This window comes from Sabethes cyaneus, chromosome 2 (genome assembly GCF_943734655.1).
Source record: "Sabethes cyaneus chromosome 2, idSabCyanKW18_F2, whole genome shotgun sequence".
Lineage (NCBI taxonomy): Eukaryota > Metazoa > Arthropoda > Insecta > Diptera > Culicidae > Sabethes > Sabethes cyaneus.
The window spans coordinates 227,189,287-227,208,314 of record NC_071354.1 but is presented as its reverse complement, the minus strand read 5'-3'; the positions used below and the strand labels follow the sequence as shown (position 1 = coordinate 227,208,314).

Below are 19,028 nucleotides of genomic sequence, written 5' to 3'. Positions count from 1 at the left end.
CGCAAACTGCATTCCTGGCCTATGTATGTTTATAAGAATTTGTGAGTGACATTGTTTAAGTGAATGTTTAAAAGAGAAGAGCGAAATATTCAGATTCAATTCTTCATTAAGTGCGATGGTGGCTTTGGAAATACATGGACGGGGGTTCATAAGTACAATGCTTGCAACCATTGAGACATAGAGATTTCTTTTAAAAATCACTTGCGAGCAAATAGTAATGAAGGACCAGCCCACAGATTATTGTATCAAATATGATTATACGTAGCTTGACATGTTTCAATAATTTTAACTTAACTTGCTTGTGAACTTTAAAAGGGCCATTTGTTACGAATAACATTAAAGCCAAAGCACTTTCATCGCAAATATGACGTGCCATTCGAATGTCCTTCTCTTTTGACATTAATGGCAACAGGCACGGAAGTTAGCGGCGTCGATTCACTGTCTTTTGCTCCGATATGGTTTTACTAGTTTACTTTCATGGCTTACCCTTGTTGCATAGCAGAAAATATGGCACATACGCAAAAATTTCTGTTTCATTTGTATGAGAGTCATCCTCCTAACACAGGGATGAGGGGTCTCGAACCATCATAAAATAAATCTATGCATTTAAAAATCCCCGCATGCCAAATTTGGTTCCTTTTGCTTGATTAGTTCTCGAATTATGAGGAAATTTGTATTTCATTTGTATGGGAGCCCCCCTCCTAACGAGGGGATAGGTCACAATTCACCATAGAAAAAATTCTTGCCTTCTAAAACCCCCACATGCCAAATTTGGTTCCATTTGGTTAATTAGTTCTAGAGTTTTGAGGAAATTTGTGTTTCATTTGTATAGGAGCCCCCCCTCTTAGGCCCTCAAAAAATTGCCCTCTCACCTCCTCCATAAAATTGCTGGTCATTTTATCTATCCAACGACATATAAATTGTTCAGTTTCGTTCAGTAGTTTAGAGGCTATTAGCGTTTGAAATCTTTCATTCAAACGTTACACTTCTACTTTCGTTTTCACAAAGTGCTACGCAGTGCCAATATAGTAAACAAAGACGTAGTCCTACGTCAAAAGAAAAACAGCGAAAAAGAAAAAGATAGACGAAACGAGGAAAGCATGAAAAAGAGGTCAAACGATATACAAAAGGAGAACGATGGGACGAAAATCTGGAAATGGGACCAAAAATGGGAAAATGGAATAAAAAAATCGGTAAAACGGAAAAGAAAAAGGCAACCAACGGGATAAAAAAAGGAGTCAAAAACAGGAGAACATTGACAGTAAAGACAGAAAGACGGGTGTGGGGATAGGAGGGAACTCCTGAGAGCAAACAGCGAATTGTGGAACTGTGGGATTTCTAATTTGGCATGTTTCGATTTAGGCATGCCTCGATTTTGGCAACGTTTCCGGGTTTCCTACCGCTGTCATCATTCCGTTTGGTAGTTTGATGCTGCTTGAACATCTAATTACTTGGGATACGGTTGAATGTTCGATTCTGAGCTGTTTACTGCTCCGTCGATGAGAAGCATTTGGATTTTCGAAGAAAGTACTCCAAGTTTTTTGCGTACTTTCTCTTGTTCCAAAGATATCACTGTAATCTCTTAATCAATTTTGGTGAAACTCTACCGATATAAACAACATACTTTCACCTATTTTTAGTCAAAATTTCTGTTATGTTTACTCACACGGTAAAAGGTTACTAACTAATCGTGTTCAGTTTTTTTGAATACCGTCATCCGGGGATACTTGCAACACCGGGGTTACTTGCAACACTTCGGCGCATCGCGCTTTTGACAGCTCCAACGCATTTGTTCGTTAACATAACCATTTGTACCCAATGCCATTTTAAAGGAGAGACGTTTACCTATTGTTTAGTTAAGTTTAATCCATTACATCATTGTTTTGCTTGTTTTTATACGATTGGAAAGTAATTTCATTTTCAGAGTAGGAAAAATGGATGTGCAAAGTTGCGTCAGTTCATTGACATGGAATTATTATTTATTGTTTGGTTCCTGTACACAATAAGTGCATCATATAAGCTAACAAATAGCAACTTTGAGCTTTGTTTATATTTTGAACTTGGAGAAGAAACGATGAATTCGTGTTGTTACTTCCAATATGGCGTGGCTTGCAGCACTTGTAAAAATGAAAATTATCGTAATAGACAGTATGTACAAAGCAAGTTTGCATCTGTACGATGTTATTTTGTCTACTACCATCTCCAGAAAAATTAAAATTGTGAAAAATTCCACGTGCCTTGAAACGGCAATTTGGAATACGCCGACATGCTGCATTTTCACCGAATATCTTTAAAAAAGCGATAGACGAAATTGGGAAACAAAAAACGCCTCCAGTATCTCTTGTTTTACTACAAATACATTCAAAATATCTCAAAACAGTCATTCGCGGTTTGAAACCAGATATAAAATCATAAGAAACGCAATATCAGAAAAGTGTTGCAAGTAACCCCGTTTACTGGGTAACTTGCAACACCCCTATTTTCGGTTCATTCTCCAGATTCATTTAGTTTATATTTTTTCTCATAATCATAAATCAAAAGTACTGACCACTATACAAGTTTTGGCTACTTACACTTGGACGTAAACGGTATACTTCGAAAGTTATACTAAGTCAAAGTTCAAAAGTGTTGCAAGTATCCCCGGATGACGGTACAGTTTCCAAAATACCCACAACTTAAAAGCATAAAGTTGAATCAATAAGGTGCATTCGGATAAATTGTAGGAAATTAAATGTAGTTATTAGAAATTTCATAGAAACAATGGATCAACTGGAGTAACATATGAAAAAGACGTGTTTAACATAAAAAATTAGAATAGATCTAACTTTTTCTCCAAATATCTCGAAAACGGCTACATTTAAAAAAATAATTATTATGACCAATTTTGTTGCAAATGACATAAAGAGTTGTTATTTGAATTACAAATTCATATATTACTTGAGAAATCCCAAGTTGGAAAAAAATCATGAAAGTCGTTGTTCTACGAAGCCCGTCCATGAAAGTTGCTCCATCTCAGAATAACTTTTAAAAGATTGCAAATTGCTGCTATTTTTTCCAAAAAAAATTTAAAAATCTTCAAATATGGTATATTTTTGATATCTTAATTTTTAGTTTAATTTTCAATTTTTTGAAAAATTAATAAAATATTTTTATTTATGTTATAAAATATTTATGTTCAGAAATCAATTTTCGGCAACTTTTACTTAGACATAATTTTTGTAAAATCGATAGTTTCCGAGACACAATCTTTTAAACATAATACACATGAAAATAAATACGCCCTTTTTAAAAATGAGTGTTGAATCAAAATGGCGCCAAAACCTGTGGAAGGTGCATATTTCCTCCTATCAAACACGTTTGTAAAGTTTCATCTAAATCAGAAAGGTTCAAATTTTGTCATTTACTTATATCACGTGGAACTGCTCAATTGCATGTCCGATTTTAAGAGCAGTTTCAAGTCTAGTTTAATTCCAATTTTGGTTCAAGTTTAAGTCAAATTTAAATACTTTCAAGTCCCATTTCAAGTACAATATGAACTTTAATTTCAAGTCTAATTTCAAATGTAATTCCACGTCTAATCTCAAGCCCAATTGAACTCCAATTTACGTCTAATTTCATGTCCAATTCCAAGTGAAACTGGCAGTTCAAAATACTCTAAATTTAAGCCCTATTTCAAATGCAATTTTTTTGTAAATCTGATGTAAAACAATAATACAGTAAACTAGTTGATCGGGCGAATGCTGGCACATTGCGTAATGCAAATCGAACAAACTTTTTCTGCACGCAAATTAGATTCGCCAGTTCCACATAAGCTGTCGAGGACACCAAAGCTCGGCAGCATATTCAAGTAGTGGTCGTCCCAACGAGCAATGCAATGCCTTCAAACAGTGCGGATCATTGAAATCCCGAGCAATTTAGGAGATAAAGCTAAGGTAACGTGTTGCATCAGTGATCGGGTTCGTACGATGTAGTTTGAAAGCTCTGAAGAGCTCTTATAATCGGCAACAGTCATCCATGGATTTTACAACAAGGTACAGTTTCACCAAAGAACAGTGTAAATAGCAAAGACCCCCTAATAATGCCTTGGGGCACATCAGAGTTGTTTCTACATATACTGTGGAGAATTGCAGGAATTGAGATTTACGCGGACACAGACTTCTGCCACGCAGATACAAACTTAGCCATAGAGTAAACTTCTGTGAAGTCGAAGTCTTGTATTGTTCCTTGATAATATACCATGATCTATACAATCGAACACCGCTTTAAAATCTGTGTAGATTGCTTCAACGTCACCCTTTTCTTCCATTGCATGTAGACGTAAAATTAAGTAGCTTCGTGCTAGCAGGCCGTCCAGGAATAAATCCATGTTGATAAGTGGAAATGTAAAAAGGCTACGTAAATAAAGAAATGACAAAATTTGCAAAATGGACTGGACCCAAATTATACCAGAAATGTGTTGGAATAAAACAATGGCTCTCTATCCGCAATGCTATCAGTTGCAGCAGGGCATGCCAACCAGCCATTGGAATGCTACTGAAAACCAGTGAAAAGCAACCAAAAAAGAAAGTAACCAAAAAAGAAAGTGGCTATCTACAATATTCGTGCTGTTTTCGATAGAACACTACGTAAAAGAAATTACGCTAAACGCCGGTTTCGTCGGCTTTCGCCGCCCATTTGTTGTCACTAGAATCATCCCATATCATTTGCAGCTGGCCAGCCGTAACGACAAACAATTGAACAAATTTATTTTTGAATGAGGTCGCCATTGTAGAATGTGGTGATTTGCCGAATTGGGCTAGGGCTAGGGCTAGGGCTAGGGCTAGGGCTAGGGCTAGGGCTAGGGCTAGGGCTAGGGCTAGGGCTAGGGCTAGGGCTAGGGCTAGGGCTAGGGCTAGGGCTAGGGCTAGGGCTAGGGCTAGGGCTAGGGCTAGGGCTAGGGCTAGGGCTAGGGCTAGGGCTAGGGCTAGGGCTAGGGCTAGGGCTAGGGCTAGGGCTAGGGCTAGGGCTAGGGCTAGGGCTAGGGCTAGGGCTAGGGCTAGGGCTAGGGCTAGGGCTAGGGCTAGGGCTAGGGCTAGGGCTAGGGCTAGGGCTAGGGCTAGGGCTAGGGCTAGGGCTAGGGCTAGGGCTAGGGCTAGGGCTAGGGCTAGGGCTAGGGCTAGGGCTAGGGCTAGGGCTAGGGCTAGGGCTAGGGCTAGGGCTAGGGCTAGGGCTAGGGCTAGGGCTAGGGCTAGGGCTAGGGCTAGGGCTAGGGCTAGGGCTAGGGCTAGGGCTAGGGCTAGGGCTAGGGCTAGGGCTAGGGCTAGGGCTAGGGCTAGGGCTAGGGCTAGGGCTAGGGCTAGGGCTAGGGCTAGGGCTAGGGCTAGGGCTAGGGCTAGGGCTAGGGCTAGGGCTAGGGCTAGGGCTAGGGCTAGGGCTAGGACTAGGGCTAGGGCTAGGGCTAGGGCTAGGGTTAGGGTTAGCAACACTGGTGTCTTTTGGGGAAGTGCTAGCAACTCTTCAGGCGAGCTCAGTTTAGCAAGTTCTGTAGGAACAGCATTCTCTACAATACTTCTAGATTTTTGTGTACCCCTTTCCCTTACAGCTCTTTGAAAAAGACATAATATAATGTTGAAACGTTAGGGCAAAGCTAAATTTCGTTTGTTTTTTTTCTGACTGATGAGCCGATAAAACCCAAGTCTACAGAATTATTGAATACAGTCGATAACCACGTCAAATACTTCTAGATTTATTAGTATTTTCTTGGGAAGTATAGGGAGAATGAAGATTTTTGCTCCCCCTAGATTTTGTACCAATGGCAAGAGAAGTGACGAGGTCCATCGACGGTTTCTGATTCGTCAGATGACATAGTCTAATAGGGGTTCGAGGAGATTGGCTCAATAAGGGCAGTCTTTTATAGTATATCTAAGAAGGTGCGTTTGGAGGGCTCCTTCAAAACTCGTTCGGTTTGGCTTGGTATCACCGCGCAATTTGTTCCCGGGACATGTCGAGAGCTCATGCCCATTTTTTTCTACGATAGAGGCACTTTTCACCACCTTTTTCGCAGGTTCCATCCGCATAATTCTCTCTGTACTTACGGCACCGTATCCTATTGCAACAATAAACGCAAAGGCAGACGAAGCGTATGATATGCTGCTAAGCAAAAACTCCCCAAACCAATCCGGAAGGAGTATATATTTTATTACCATTGTTAAACTATACTTTACGCAATTTATTGCAGTCTAGTATCCTTATCGTTTGGAAATTGAAATCCTTGTGTGGGCCAATTCCAAAATCTAGCAGGTCCTTGACGATCAGACTAGGCTCACTGATTTCGCCGTCAATTTCCAGTAAAGGGCAAGAATGCTCGCATGGTACTTTTGCGTAAAGCGCTCACAAGCAGCAACCTAGTTTGCTTGCTTGATGCTGAGACTGAAACACGTACTTTGTTCGGCCGGACACTCAGTATCTCGGTCGTGACTGCGTAATGCTTAGTTAGATGCCAAGCATTTTGCAAAAAAAATTTAAAGTTTTCATTTTGGACTGGAATATACCACTCAAGGTCCAACCGATTCCTGTGGGTAGAGCTTGAAAAAAAGAGTTGCTCTTATCATTCTAAGAAGGTTAGACTTAACTGAACAATCTGTCCGAACTTGGTTCAAATCCCCGAAGGTCAATTACACGGAATTCGGACACTTTGCGTGGAATAACCCACATTAGCTTATAGTAGATTAATTTAAGATTAGTTTTATTTCTAACATAGAATAAAATTTGTGGTAGACTAGTAACCTTTCACAGCAAAGTTTGTGGGTGGATCGTTTGATCGTTTCTTAGGATCAAATTCTAACACTGCATCTGCTGCACAGACAACACATACGGCAGTTAATGGCATAAAAAGAATGCGAAGAACTTTTCAACCTAAAGCGACCACTCCGTTGAGTCTGTCCGCATCTGCCGATGGGTTTCGATCGAATCGCACAAAGCTATCGTTCGTCCGGGTGATTGGGTCCACATCGAACAACCGCCTCAGTGCCAGCATGGTGAAAATCACGTATGGGATAATGACTAAAAAAAGTCAATCAAACGATTATTATCCAGCCGTGTTCCGTTCAAATGCGAACTTACACAGAAGAAACGGAAGACTGAAATTAAAAAACACCGACTTGTACCAGGCAAAATCGTTCGCTATCAAGTAGATGTCTCGTAAAATGACCAGAAGCAGTTCGAACAAAAACAGTATCGTGAATGGGTAAAGAAACGTTTTCCTTTCCTGAAAGTTTCATTAACATTCATTAACAGGCAAACGAAACTATTCAACTGTCTTACTTGGTATATTCCAATGATTAGCAAAGAATTAACCACCATCCATGCAATGCCAAAGACTAGTGCCGGAATGCCAGTGTATCGTAAATCGTATACTGAAAGGAGAAAGAAAAAAATTAAATGAACAAAACGTAAATCAATGAATAAATCTCCCAAACACTTGATAAGATTTGATTATGCTTCCGCAAGGTTAGCTGCTCTACCTCTATCTCCCCAGTGCAATAGTCGCAAGGTAAGGTGAGAAACCAAACAACCAACCGAATACGCAGACTCGGACCTTCGCATCCATCGCTTGGGAAATATAAACAAAATGTTTCGATCCTCTCGTAAGTCACATCACACACCGTCACACACCGCACCGCGATTTCAACCTTTAATCTACGTGTATACTCACGTTCTTCCCAACTGGCTTGTTGCATATGGCTGGTGAAGATGGAGGTAAACAAAACTGTCAGAACACTGGTCGCCACCGCAATGCAATAGCCGTGAAATTTGATGAAGAATCGCAACAATTTATCCATTTCGGTTGTGTCTCCGATTGCGCTGACACGCTGTTATCACAATCACACAGTCCACCTAATCCGATTTCGGTCAAGCTCCTCTGCAGGTATTTTATTAACAAGCGAACCGAACGGCGGCGAACAGAAAGTTCCGGTGACTAGCTACGGAGACGTCCTACGAGCGAATGGCTGCCTGAGCCGGCAATGTCTCACGCTCTCCGGGGGCTCTCCGTGAGCGCGAACAGGTCCCATAAATGTGACAGACAGGTTCCGAGAAGCATGATTTCCGTAGAATGTTGCACGCGATTGTTGCAGCTGGGTTGTTGCATCGCTCAAGCAGCATCGCATATGTACTGCTGGCAAGGTGCGCAGTTGCACTACAATTAGAGTGCTACAATACTTAGAGTTTTAGCGTGATTGAATAGAAGAAATAAGTTCGATCGGTGCATAATGGAAATTGAAATTAAGCTTGTGATAATAAAAATTTATTAGCATTATTAGGTAACTATGTTACTTGTTGTTTGCAACGGTACATTACTGCCGTGGTATCCATAAAAGAGACGGTTCAACACCAGCTTGGACAGCCCAATAAAAATTTCACCTTTTGTTCTGTTGACTTTCTGATTAAATTGTTACTCGTTCCAGAATGGCAAAATGACAGAAAGCTGCTTCTTTTCAAACACTGGCGCACACATAAAATATTGACAATAAAGACCGTACCTTCCTTATGCCTTACTGAGCAATCAATATGATGAACGCTTTTTAAAGCAAATGCACCATTTCATACCAAATGATTAGGTCTGCTCGTTTCTGAAACAAGGCCAGCGATTAGTATTCCATAGGAGGCGAACAAAATATCCTACAGCTTTAGTCATCAATTCAAACCATCAAACCTCACTCACCGTAAGGCACAAAAAGAATGAAAAGCAATGCCTAGGTGCTACATTCCGTTATCGAAACTTGACCTTTTGTTTTTCATACGACAGACTTCGCAGCCAGCTGTTACTAAATGCAGGACAATTGCAGGGCCAGTTGCTACGATCCCATTGGTTCCAACAGCCTCTCCCAGCCGAGATTCGAACATACGACGACTGGCTTATTAGGCCAGCATCATACCTCGAGGCCAACTGGGAGGCACAAAAGGTACAGAAAAGATAATCGCGCGTAAATCGTTCGCGCTACTGCGAGGAAAAGAACATATTTTTTCACAACATCAACAACAGTCCGGTTTTTATTTCCAATTTATTGCAACACTGCTTCTAACAGGCTGGCTGTTCTGGCTTTAGCACCGTCGAACTGGAAACAGCACTCTTCACCCTTTTGCAATCTCTAAAAAAACAAGATGCCTTCCGTTGTTGAATAGAACCAACCACACCGAACCTCCCCATCCGGGGGGCGATTAAGCTTATCCATTCAGAATGGCTAGCCGTGCGCGAGTTTCGGTTTCGTGCTTCCGGTGAAAAATGGTCTGCTGCTAAGGATGCAACATGCAACGCAAAGTGCCTGCTTTCGTTTTGGACTGTTTGTCTTCCGGCGAAGTCGGGTACAGTCAGTCCACAATCATGGGTCACACACAATGGTGGGTCATTTTAGCTTTAGCTGCTAATTTCCGTTTGAAAATCACCGAATGATTGATCAAATTGTTAATGTTGCTTATGAGTAACAATTTCATCAATCAATTAGTATAGTATTCACGCATTAATCGGCAGAAAAAGCTAAATTGACCCACAATTGTGTGTAACCCATGATTGTGGACTGACTGTACCTGCCTTCATTTTTGCAAACAGGTGGAAGAGGTTTATTATGCCAAAGCAATAAAATATGTTAAATGTCTCTAGATGGTCCTTGCTTTTAGAGCTTCCGAGCCACATTTAAAAATTGTTTTGTATAGATAATATGAAAACTATACTACGAATTAATCGCTTAACAGGAATGTCTAGTACAAATTGATGGACTACAAAAATTTTCAATAAGTAGTTTACATGCTTTATTTGAATTTTGAAATATATTTGATTTGATATATCTGAATAGAACATTGGACATGAAATCCTTTAGACAATTACATTTGGGGAAATATTAAAAATTATTTCCAAGCGTCTTAGCGGAATTCTCGAATAACTGAGAACAAATTAGAAATGAATTCCTTTTAAATCTATTATCTTTTACTATCGTCACGAATACGCATATTTCAGAAAGATATTAGAATAGAAATACATCGGAAGAGAAGGACATTGAAATAGAGAGAAATTTGGACAGAAAGCTATTGGGACAGAAAGACATTGGGACAGAAAGACATTGGGATAGAAAGACATTGGGACAGTCAGACATTGGGAGAGGCAGACAGTAGGGTGGACAGACATTGGAACAGACAGACATTGGGATAGACAGACATTGGGACAGGCATAAATCGGGACAGACAGACATCGGGACAGCCAGACATTGGGACAGACAGGCATCGGAACAGACAGACGTTCAGACAGACAGACATTAGGACAGACAGACATTGAGACAAACAGACTTCGGGACAGACAAACATTGGGACAGACAGATATTGGGATAAACAGACATTGGGACAGACAGACATTTGGACAGACAGACACTGGGACAGACAGACATCGGGACAGACAGACATCGGGACAGACAGATATTGGGACAGACAGACATCGGGACAGACAGACTTTGGGACAGACAAACATTGGGACAGACAAACATTGAGACAGCCAAACATTGGAACAGACGGACATCGAAACAGACAGACATTGGGACAGACAAACATTGGGACAGAAAGACATTCAGACAAAAAGACATCGGAAGAGAGGGACATTGAAATAGTAAGAAATTTTGACAGTAAGATATTGGGACAGAAAGACGTTGGGACAGACAGACATTGGGACAGACATACATCGGGACGGACAGACATTGGGACAGACAGACATTGTAACAGATAGAGAGAAAGGCAGAAGGAGAATATCAGGATTAAAAAGAAGACCACGAACAATGCCAGAAAGAAGGTCGGAAAAAACGAAAAAGATCACAAAAAAACCCACTAAAAGCCAAAGAGAGACCAAAAAAAAGGCCGGAAGTAAAATGAGACAAGGCCAGAAAGAGAGTTAGTAAGTAGGAGAGAAAGAAGACCAGATAGATGGTAAGGCCATAAACATATCAGAATAAGGCTTGAAGGAAGGTCAAAAAGAAAACCACAAAAAAGCCATGAAGAAAGCTGCAGAGGTGGCCAGAAAGAAGTCCACAAAGCAGGATATAAATAAGAGCAGACAATGACCAGAAAAAATGCCATAGAAAAAACCGAAAAGAAACCAACCAGAAACAATTTGTTGAAAAAGAAACAAACATTTGTTGTGCGACTGTGTTGCACTATGTCAGAAACGACGTAGATACCTTGATAACGAGCTGACTCAGCCCTGCGATATTTGGAATGCTGCTCCTAATCAGGTAATAAATTTCACACGAAATTCATCACCTGATTGAGATAAATGCCGACAGTATACGACATGGCATAAATTAAAAGAGGACACACCACAATAGATCAGAATAATGGTCGCGGTGGTAAGTCCCCAACACGGGAAAAAACAGAAACAATGTTAGATAAGAAGCCAGAAACAAGCCAGAGAAAGATAAAAAATTCAGAGATAAGTACATAAACAAGGCCGAATGAAATAAGACATGGAACAAAGCTCCAAAAACGGCCAGAAAGCTAGGAAAAACCCGATTTAATCCACCTAGTGGTGAAAGGAACCTTTGTTATACGGTCTTACTTGCTATTTGAGATAGAAATCGACACGTCTTCGGAACATAATTCATCTATTGGTTAACGTTGCGTGGTGCGTTGGTTTTAATTAAATTTTTGGAAATTAAATAAGTTTACAAAATTTGAACAAAATAGCAGCACCTATAAATTTTGATAGATCCTTTTTTCATGAAATTACTGAGTAAGGGTAAGCTGGTTGTTACTAATTTGAGTAAGTGCAAGTAAAAGCAAGTTATAAGAGGAAATATTATTCTTTAACATATACATTGCGTAGTAAAAGTCTAGTTTATAGGTTTTTGAACTACGCATAAATTTCTGTAACGCCATTATTTTTGATTGACATCAATAAAGTTTTCTTGAATAAATTTCATCAATTTCTATTAACCTTCGATTACTCACACTGTTGCATTTTATACAACACGTGTAGGTTTTTGAATACCATATTGTTATAAAGTTACAAATCTCTGTTTAACTAACGTATGTTCTTCAATTACCTTGTTATGAGCAAAATGTCATAATTATGCATTAATACTTTAAATTGTTGGGCAAATAGATCAGCATAAACTGACATCACAGAAACGAAGCAATCAGCATGTGAGTTGTACCGCGATTGGCCCTGGAAGTTTCTCTCGTTTCCTCATTTGTAAAAATGGTGTCTGTATGCAGCAACACAATCAGCAAATATAAAATGTTTAAAATGTATCTGTTGGTAGTCGAGTCATTCGGGGTCAAAATTAAGGCATTTTTTTAATCAAAGTTCTACAGTACCTAAACAAACAAACATAAGGTATACTATATTCATCAAAGTTGTGTATTTTTACTATTTATATAATTTTGTAATACATGAAAAAGGAATACAACAATTACAAAAAGAGCTAAAATAGAAAAAACTGATCTTACAAATTCATATACAATGAATAAGATTTTTCTCTCTTCGCTTAATAGATAGAAGGTTACTGTATTCAAAAAAATTTCTTGTAATAATATGTTCTAAAACTTTGCAGAACACATCAATGTGTTATATTGAAACTGAAGAAAAATAAATTTTATTTCACTTATAGGGGGATTAATCAAAATTTAAATTGCACCAGACGATAGAACTTTCAATTTCAAGAAATTCTTCCGAAGGTTCCATAAACCTAAAACCAAGTTTTCCCAGTCAAAATTCTAATGCGCATGTCTTTTTGGCTTTGGGCCATTGTGCGCGCGAGTAACCGAATTACAAAAGTCGGCGCGAGTGTTGGAGGGTTAATATCTTTTGATCGGCAAAACCGATTCTTCTGAAATTTTGCAGATATATTTGTAGCATTAAAATCTCTAATTTGATGCCAAAATAATTCAAACTAGATAAATCATGTTTGATGAAATCGTTATAACTTATTGTAAATTTTAATGTGTTGTATTCAATTGATCATAACTTTCAAATTAAACGTCCAATCAAAAAACAATTCAATAGTGATCTATTAGGTTATGTTACCTGTCAAATGAGACTAATAGCGTCTAAATCGATTTAGTCATTTCTAAGAAACAGGCGATAATTATTACCTTGTCAAAACAGGTTTTTTAAGCATAACTTTTAAACTGATTGTTTGTTTTCAATAAAATTTATCCGAAAAATTTAGTGTTAACAAGAGCTTTCATTCGATACCAAGATCGTTGAAATCTGTCATTTGGGTACGGAGAAAATCGTGTCACGTAATTTTTACTTTTTTACTTATAACTTTTAAACGAAATGTCGGACCTCGAAACAATTCAATAGTGATATACTAGGCAATAATACCTTTCAAACAAAAGTAATAGCGAACAAATCGGTTCAGCCATCTCCGAGAAACAGGCGATAGAAAAGTTGCGCCCCGCACATACATACACACATACACACACACACACACACACAGACATTGCTCAGTTCGTCGAACCCTGTCGATTGGTATATGTGGCTCGGCCCTCCGGGCCTCGGATCAATTTCGTGTTTTTCGACCAATTCCTAAACCTTTGTTATAGTATAACAAAGGTAAAAAGGCCAAATGAAGGCCAATAAGAAAGCCAGAAGAAGTTTAAAAAACAAAAAAAAAGCGCCGGGACAACATGTAGGTCTTAAATCTTCGGTCGTAGGTCTTACCATAATACCATAAGAAAGAACTGAAAAGAAGATGAGAAAAAGGTCAGAAAAAACCCAGGAGGCAAGCCAAAACCAAGATCATAAAGAAGGCTAGCAAGACGGACAGAAAGCCCTCACAAAGAAGGCGAATAGTATGACCAGAATAAAGGTTGTAAAATAGGTCATAAAAATATTAGAAGAAGAATGGATAGACGACCAGAAAAAGACCACAAAGATGACTAGCAAGCAAACCACAAAGAAGACCACGAAAAACGCTGCAAAGAAACCTCCTAGAAGACTAGAAATAAGACCACAAATAAGGATAGAAAGAGGGTCAGAAAAAATGCCCGGGAAAGGATGTCTGAAAGAATGCAAAAAATAAGAAAAACGCAAGAAAAAGGTCACAGAGAAGACTAGAAAGAACACTAGAAAGGAAACTACAAAGAATGCTATGAAGAAAGCTGCAAGGGTGGCCACAAAGGTGACTAGAAATAAGAGCAAAAAAAGAGCCAGAAAAACGGCCCGAAAATAGTCAGAAGTAAGTCCAGATAAAGATTAGAAAGATTCTCATAAAGAACGCCAGAAAAATAATCCGCGAAGAAGGCTCTGCAAAGAAGGCCAAAGGGCAAGAAAGAAGTCCAGAAAGAAGAACAACCAGAAGGCCAACTACAAAGAACGTCATAAAGAAGGCCAAAAAGGCCAGAAACACAATCAGAGGAAAACTAGAAAGAAAGGAGAAAGAACGACAGAAAGAACGCATAAAAAGCCAGAATGAGGGATGACCAATACGATTACCAAAGGTAAGGCCAGATAAAAACCCAGAAAAGCGAAACAGAAGGACAGAAAAAAGACCCTAAAGAAACTTAGAAATAAGGCCAGAAACTAGACCAAGAAGCAAGCAGGCAAGTTTATAAGCAGGCCGAAAAGAAGGCCATAGAGAAAGTAAAAAGAAAAATGGTAAGACCAGTAAATAGATAAAACAGAAAAAAGTTGAAAAAATGCTAAAAATATATAAACCATGTCAAAATGGAAAAATGAAAAATAATTTAAAAGAATATTGTACCTTGCAGGTATTTTACGAGCCCTACGCAAATTCGTTTTTCAATAATAATTATCCTGTATTTACTAAATACACTGAAACTATACTTGTTAAGCAAGGAGGGGCAATATCGAAAAACTGATGATTCAAATTGCTAAATTGCAAACATGAGTGGTAAACGCAGAAAATAACCACGCTAATAGTTTTCGCGTGGGACTCTAAATAGGTGGAAACTCCGCAATATTTAAGTTCGTCAAATGATTTGCGAGATGCAAATCAGGCCATTGAACGAGGGATGGTCCGATCACATTGACTCAATTTTGATTAATTTGACAGTACCGTTTTAGCGGAGCAAAATTTGACAAAATAATGTATGGAAGATTTGTAGAACTAGTTATAATCTACAGTTTTGCTGAATAAAGTTTTGCTGTATCTTTTGTAGTTACGGAGCTACAATGCTAGCACCATATTAGTAACTAAATGAACGTTCGCTTAGTTAATAATGAGCATTTTAGCTCCGTAACTACAAAAGATACAGCAAAACTTTATTCAACAAAGTTGTAGATAATTACTATTTCTACAAATGTGCCATACATGACTTTGTCAAATTTTGTTCGGCTAAGGCGATACTTTCAAATAAATCAAAATTGAGTCAAAGTGATCGGACCATCCCTGCATTGAACAAACATTATTTGCCAATTAGACACAATTGGACCAATATTTAATAGAAATGGGATATAAATTGGACTGAAATGGCATTACAATTGAACCAAAGGTAATTAGACAGAAATTGGACCAAAATTCAACTAAAATTTTACCAGAATTGGACTTAAACAAACCCTTAACCGAACTACAATTGAACCAAAATTGGACCTCAACTGGTACAAAATAATACTTAATAAAACTAACATTGACCAAAATTGGACTAAAATTTAGTCAAATTTAGACTAGAACTTGACCGAATTTGGACCAAAACTGTACTGAAGTTGGACCAAACTTACACCAAAATTTGATTGAATATGGATCCAAGTTGGACTAAATTTTTGGACCAAAATTGAATGAAAATTGCACTTTAATTGGGCCTCAATACAACAAAATTTGGAACCATACATAGACCATAACTAAATCAAACTTGCAACAAATATTTAAATTAAAATTAAACTGTATAATTGGACCTAAATTAGCACACACACTTGTAATCAAATGTGAGGCCAAAATTGGAATGGATTTGAACCGAGAATGGACCTAAATTAGATCAAAATAGAACCAAATTTGAACCAAATTGGAACACCCATATCGGACCAAATTAGATTAAAATTAGAATACAATTGGATACCACATAAAATTGAAATTGTACCAAACGATCACAAGAAGGTCACAGAGGAGAAGACCAAAAAGAAGGCCGGAAATAAGATGAGAAAAAGGATAGAAAGAAAGTCAGGAAGCAGGCCAACAATAAAGGCAGAAAGTTGGTTAGGAAACAAGCCATAAAAAAGTCGGAAGAAGGCTAGGAGGCGGACCAAAAACAAATCCCCAAAGAAAACCATGAAGAAAGCTGCAAATGAGCCCAGAAAGAAGACCACAAAAAAGGATAGAAATAAGAACAGAAAAAGACCAGAAACGCCATAAAGAAAACCAATAGGAAGACCAGAAAGAAGGTTAGATAAAAAGCCAGAAACAAGTCCAAAGAAAGATGAAAAAGAAGTCCAGAGAAAATGTCATAAGCAAGGCAGAACGAAGCCCAGTAAGAAGACCAGAAACAAGGATGCAAAGACAGTCAGAAAGAAAGTAAAAAAGAACAAATGAAGGCCAATAATAAGGTCAGACAAAAACCGGAAAGAAATTCAAAAAACAAAAATAAAGGGTAAATTGTAAAATAAGCATAAAAATGTCAGGTGAAAAATAGAAAGAAGACCAGAAAAAAGTTCACAAAGAAGACTTTAAAAACGCTTCCCAGGATGCCTCATAGAAAACTGGAAATAAGACCACAAAGAAGACCACAAAGAAGGCTAGAAAGACGGTCGGAAAAAGGTCAGAATGTAAAAAAGACAAGAAAAATTCCAGAAAATGGCCAAAAAGAAGACCAGAAAGAAGGCTAGAAAGAAAATTATACACTACAAGAAAGCTGTTAAAAATAATAACAGGCCCGAAAATAGCCAGAAGTAAGTCTAGAAAGAGACTAGAAAGAACGTCATAAAGAAGGCCAGAAAAAGTCCACAAAGAAGGTTCTGCAAAGAAAACCTAAACGGCAAAAGAGAAGTCCAGAAAGAAGGCCAAAAGAAGCCAGAAGGCCAGAAAGAAATTTAAAAAGCAAGCCAGGTCAGAAAGAAGGCACCAAATCAGACTAGAAAGAGTGCCAGAAAAAGCCTGAAAGGGGCCAGAGGTAAGTCAGAAAAAGGCTACATATAACGTTATAAAGAAGGTCAAAAGGCCAGAAACACAATCAGAGAGATGGCCATAAAGAAGAAAGAATGAAAGAAGGACAAAAAGAAGGACAGAAAGAACGCGGAAAGGCCAGAGAATGACCAATAGGAATACCTAAGGCAAGAAATAAACGCAAAAAGCGTAAAAGAAAGACAGAAAGAAGACACCAAGAAACTTAGAAACAAGGCCACAAACTAGGTCAAGAAGAAGATCAGTAAGCAGGCCGGAAACAAGACCTTAGAGAAATTAAAAATACCAAAAACTGATAGAATAGGAAAAAAATTGCAAAAAATGTATAAAAAATGTCGTTATGGAAATTTGAAAAATAACTTAAAAAAATATTTTTAAATTAGTTCGTTAAAAGATTTGCAGGATGTAAATCATGCAATCGAACAAATGATATTCACTACTTAGGCAAAAATTGGACCAAAATTTAATCAAAATGGGACATAGATTGGACTAAAATACCATCAACTAGGGGGTGACATTGTGGCAAAAACATAAAGTTAAGGTAAATACCTAAACGGTAAACATTAGCATGTTTATAAACAATACACATAAATATCAGTATAAAGTAGTTCATATGGGTCCGTCCATGAACTAAGTGGACTGTTAGGGACAGGGGTATTTGATCAGGGTATTTGATCATTTAACAAAAGTAATCATTACTTCGAGAACTCGCGGCCGCAGAACATGTGGCCCATCCCACCCCCCTCCCCGCTCCTTTAAACTGGCCGTTTATACACGGTATAATATATTCGTCTTATATTAGAGTGTTTATACAAAGCATCTGAAATTTCCAGAGAAAAAATAAAAATTAGCATAAATTATTTTTAAAGCAGACCTATGATGCTGTTTGCTCCAAAATGGATTATGCAATCTAATCTGTCAAAATATTGTGCTCAATAGTAAAAAATGTGAGTGTACTGGTGTATACTGACGTATTTTTGTTGTATATGTGTATGTGATCCATAAATTGGATCAATCATTATGGCTTGGCACAATCTCACCCCCGTGAAGCTCGAAAAGTACAAAGTTTCGAAAAATATTATTTTCGTAATCAAAACTTATCCAACGCATAATTAACCTTTCAATACATTGTAAATGATTAGTTTATATACCTTCAAAATAGTAGGTTGATGCGATTTCTTGTTTGGGTTGGTTTATGGGGGACATTTTTTACAAGTGTTATTTCCGAGTATTTTTGATCGCGAACTTTGAAGCCCTGTTTGGGCTAAATAGTTTGCTAATATTATCTGTGTTCCACTCTAAGTTATGAATAAATATGTTATGAATAAATATGTTATGAATAAACATTTTTGGTTTTTGGCCCAATCTCACCCCCGTGGCACAATCTCACCCCGGATGGCAATATGCAAAATTTGTAATTTTCAATCCTGACTGAACAAAACCTTACAGCACGCTCTATATTTTATTAAGATTATTCATGACAATAGCATTTTTCTAGTTAATCTCGGCAATGCAACGTAGTGAATACAAAGTGAAAAGTGCGCACTAAGCATATTTTTTGTTATTATTGACAAATCGCGTCCTTAAGCTGTGTCCAATAAATAAATGCAGTCAACAAATAAAACGCACAGCTCAGCTATTAATCAACGCTGACAAACGGAATCCTTTCGAAGAAAAATATGATGGGACAGAATTGATACAAAAAAATCACTCTGTTTACCTATGTATAGACTTTCCCCCCTCGGGCACCTATTCTGATATGAAAACGGTGACGCACACCGAGCACGCTCTTAATCGGCTAGCCGCTAGTCGAGCGCTTCGTGATAGTCGTCCTCTCGTGAAGTCTCCTTCTCCTAGGAGGAGTGATCAGCGAGCCGCAAGTAACCGCGCCGCATGCCGTACATACCATTATGTTGGCAAGTTGTTGTTTTC

The 19,028-nt window shown here is 38.2% G+C and overlaps 2 protein-coding genes across 2 annotated transcripts in view; one reads left to right on the top strand and one right to left on the bottom strand.

The window, feature by feature from the left end:
- The window catches only part of LOC128738854 (putative uncharacterized protein DDB_G0271606), a 173,579-nt gene that overhangs the window by 64,860 nt on the left and 89,691 nt on the right, over positions 1-19,028 (top strand). The gene's annotated exons all lie outside the window — the stretch shown is intronic.
- LOC128738860 (uncharacterized) lies at positions 6,724-7,948 on the bottom strand. The gene is made up of 4 exons (XM_053834303.1): positions 7,694-7,948; positions 7,303-7,394; positions 7,102-7,246; positions 6,724-7,041 (listed from the first exon to the last, which is right to left on the bottom strand). The coding sequence occupies exons 1-4, from the start codon at positions 7,818-7,820 to the stop codon at positions 6,890-6,892; spliced, it is 516 nt and encodes a 171-aa protein (XP_053690278.1). The 5' UTR covers positions 7,821-7,948; the 3' UTR covers positions 6,724-6,889.

Coding starts and splice junctions, on each gene's coding strand:
- LOC128738860 (XM_053834303.1), bottom strand. CDS start 7,820: ATGGATAAATTGTTGCGATTCTTCATCAAATTTCACGGCTATTGCATT. Junction 7,247..7,302: donor TAATCATTGGAATATACCAA/GTAAGACAGTTG, acceptor TGAAACTTTCAG/GAAAGGAAAACGTTTCTTTA. Junction 7,042..7,101: donor CAGTCTTCCGTTTCTTCTGT/GTAAGTTCGCAT, acceptor GACTTTTTTTAG/TCATTATCCCATACGTGATT.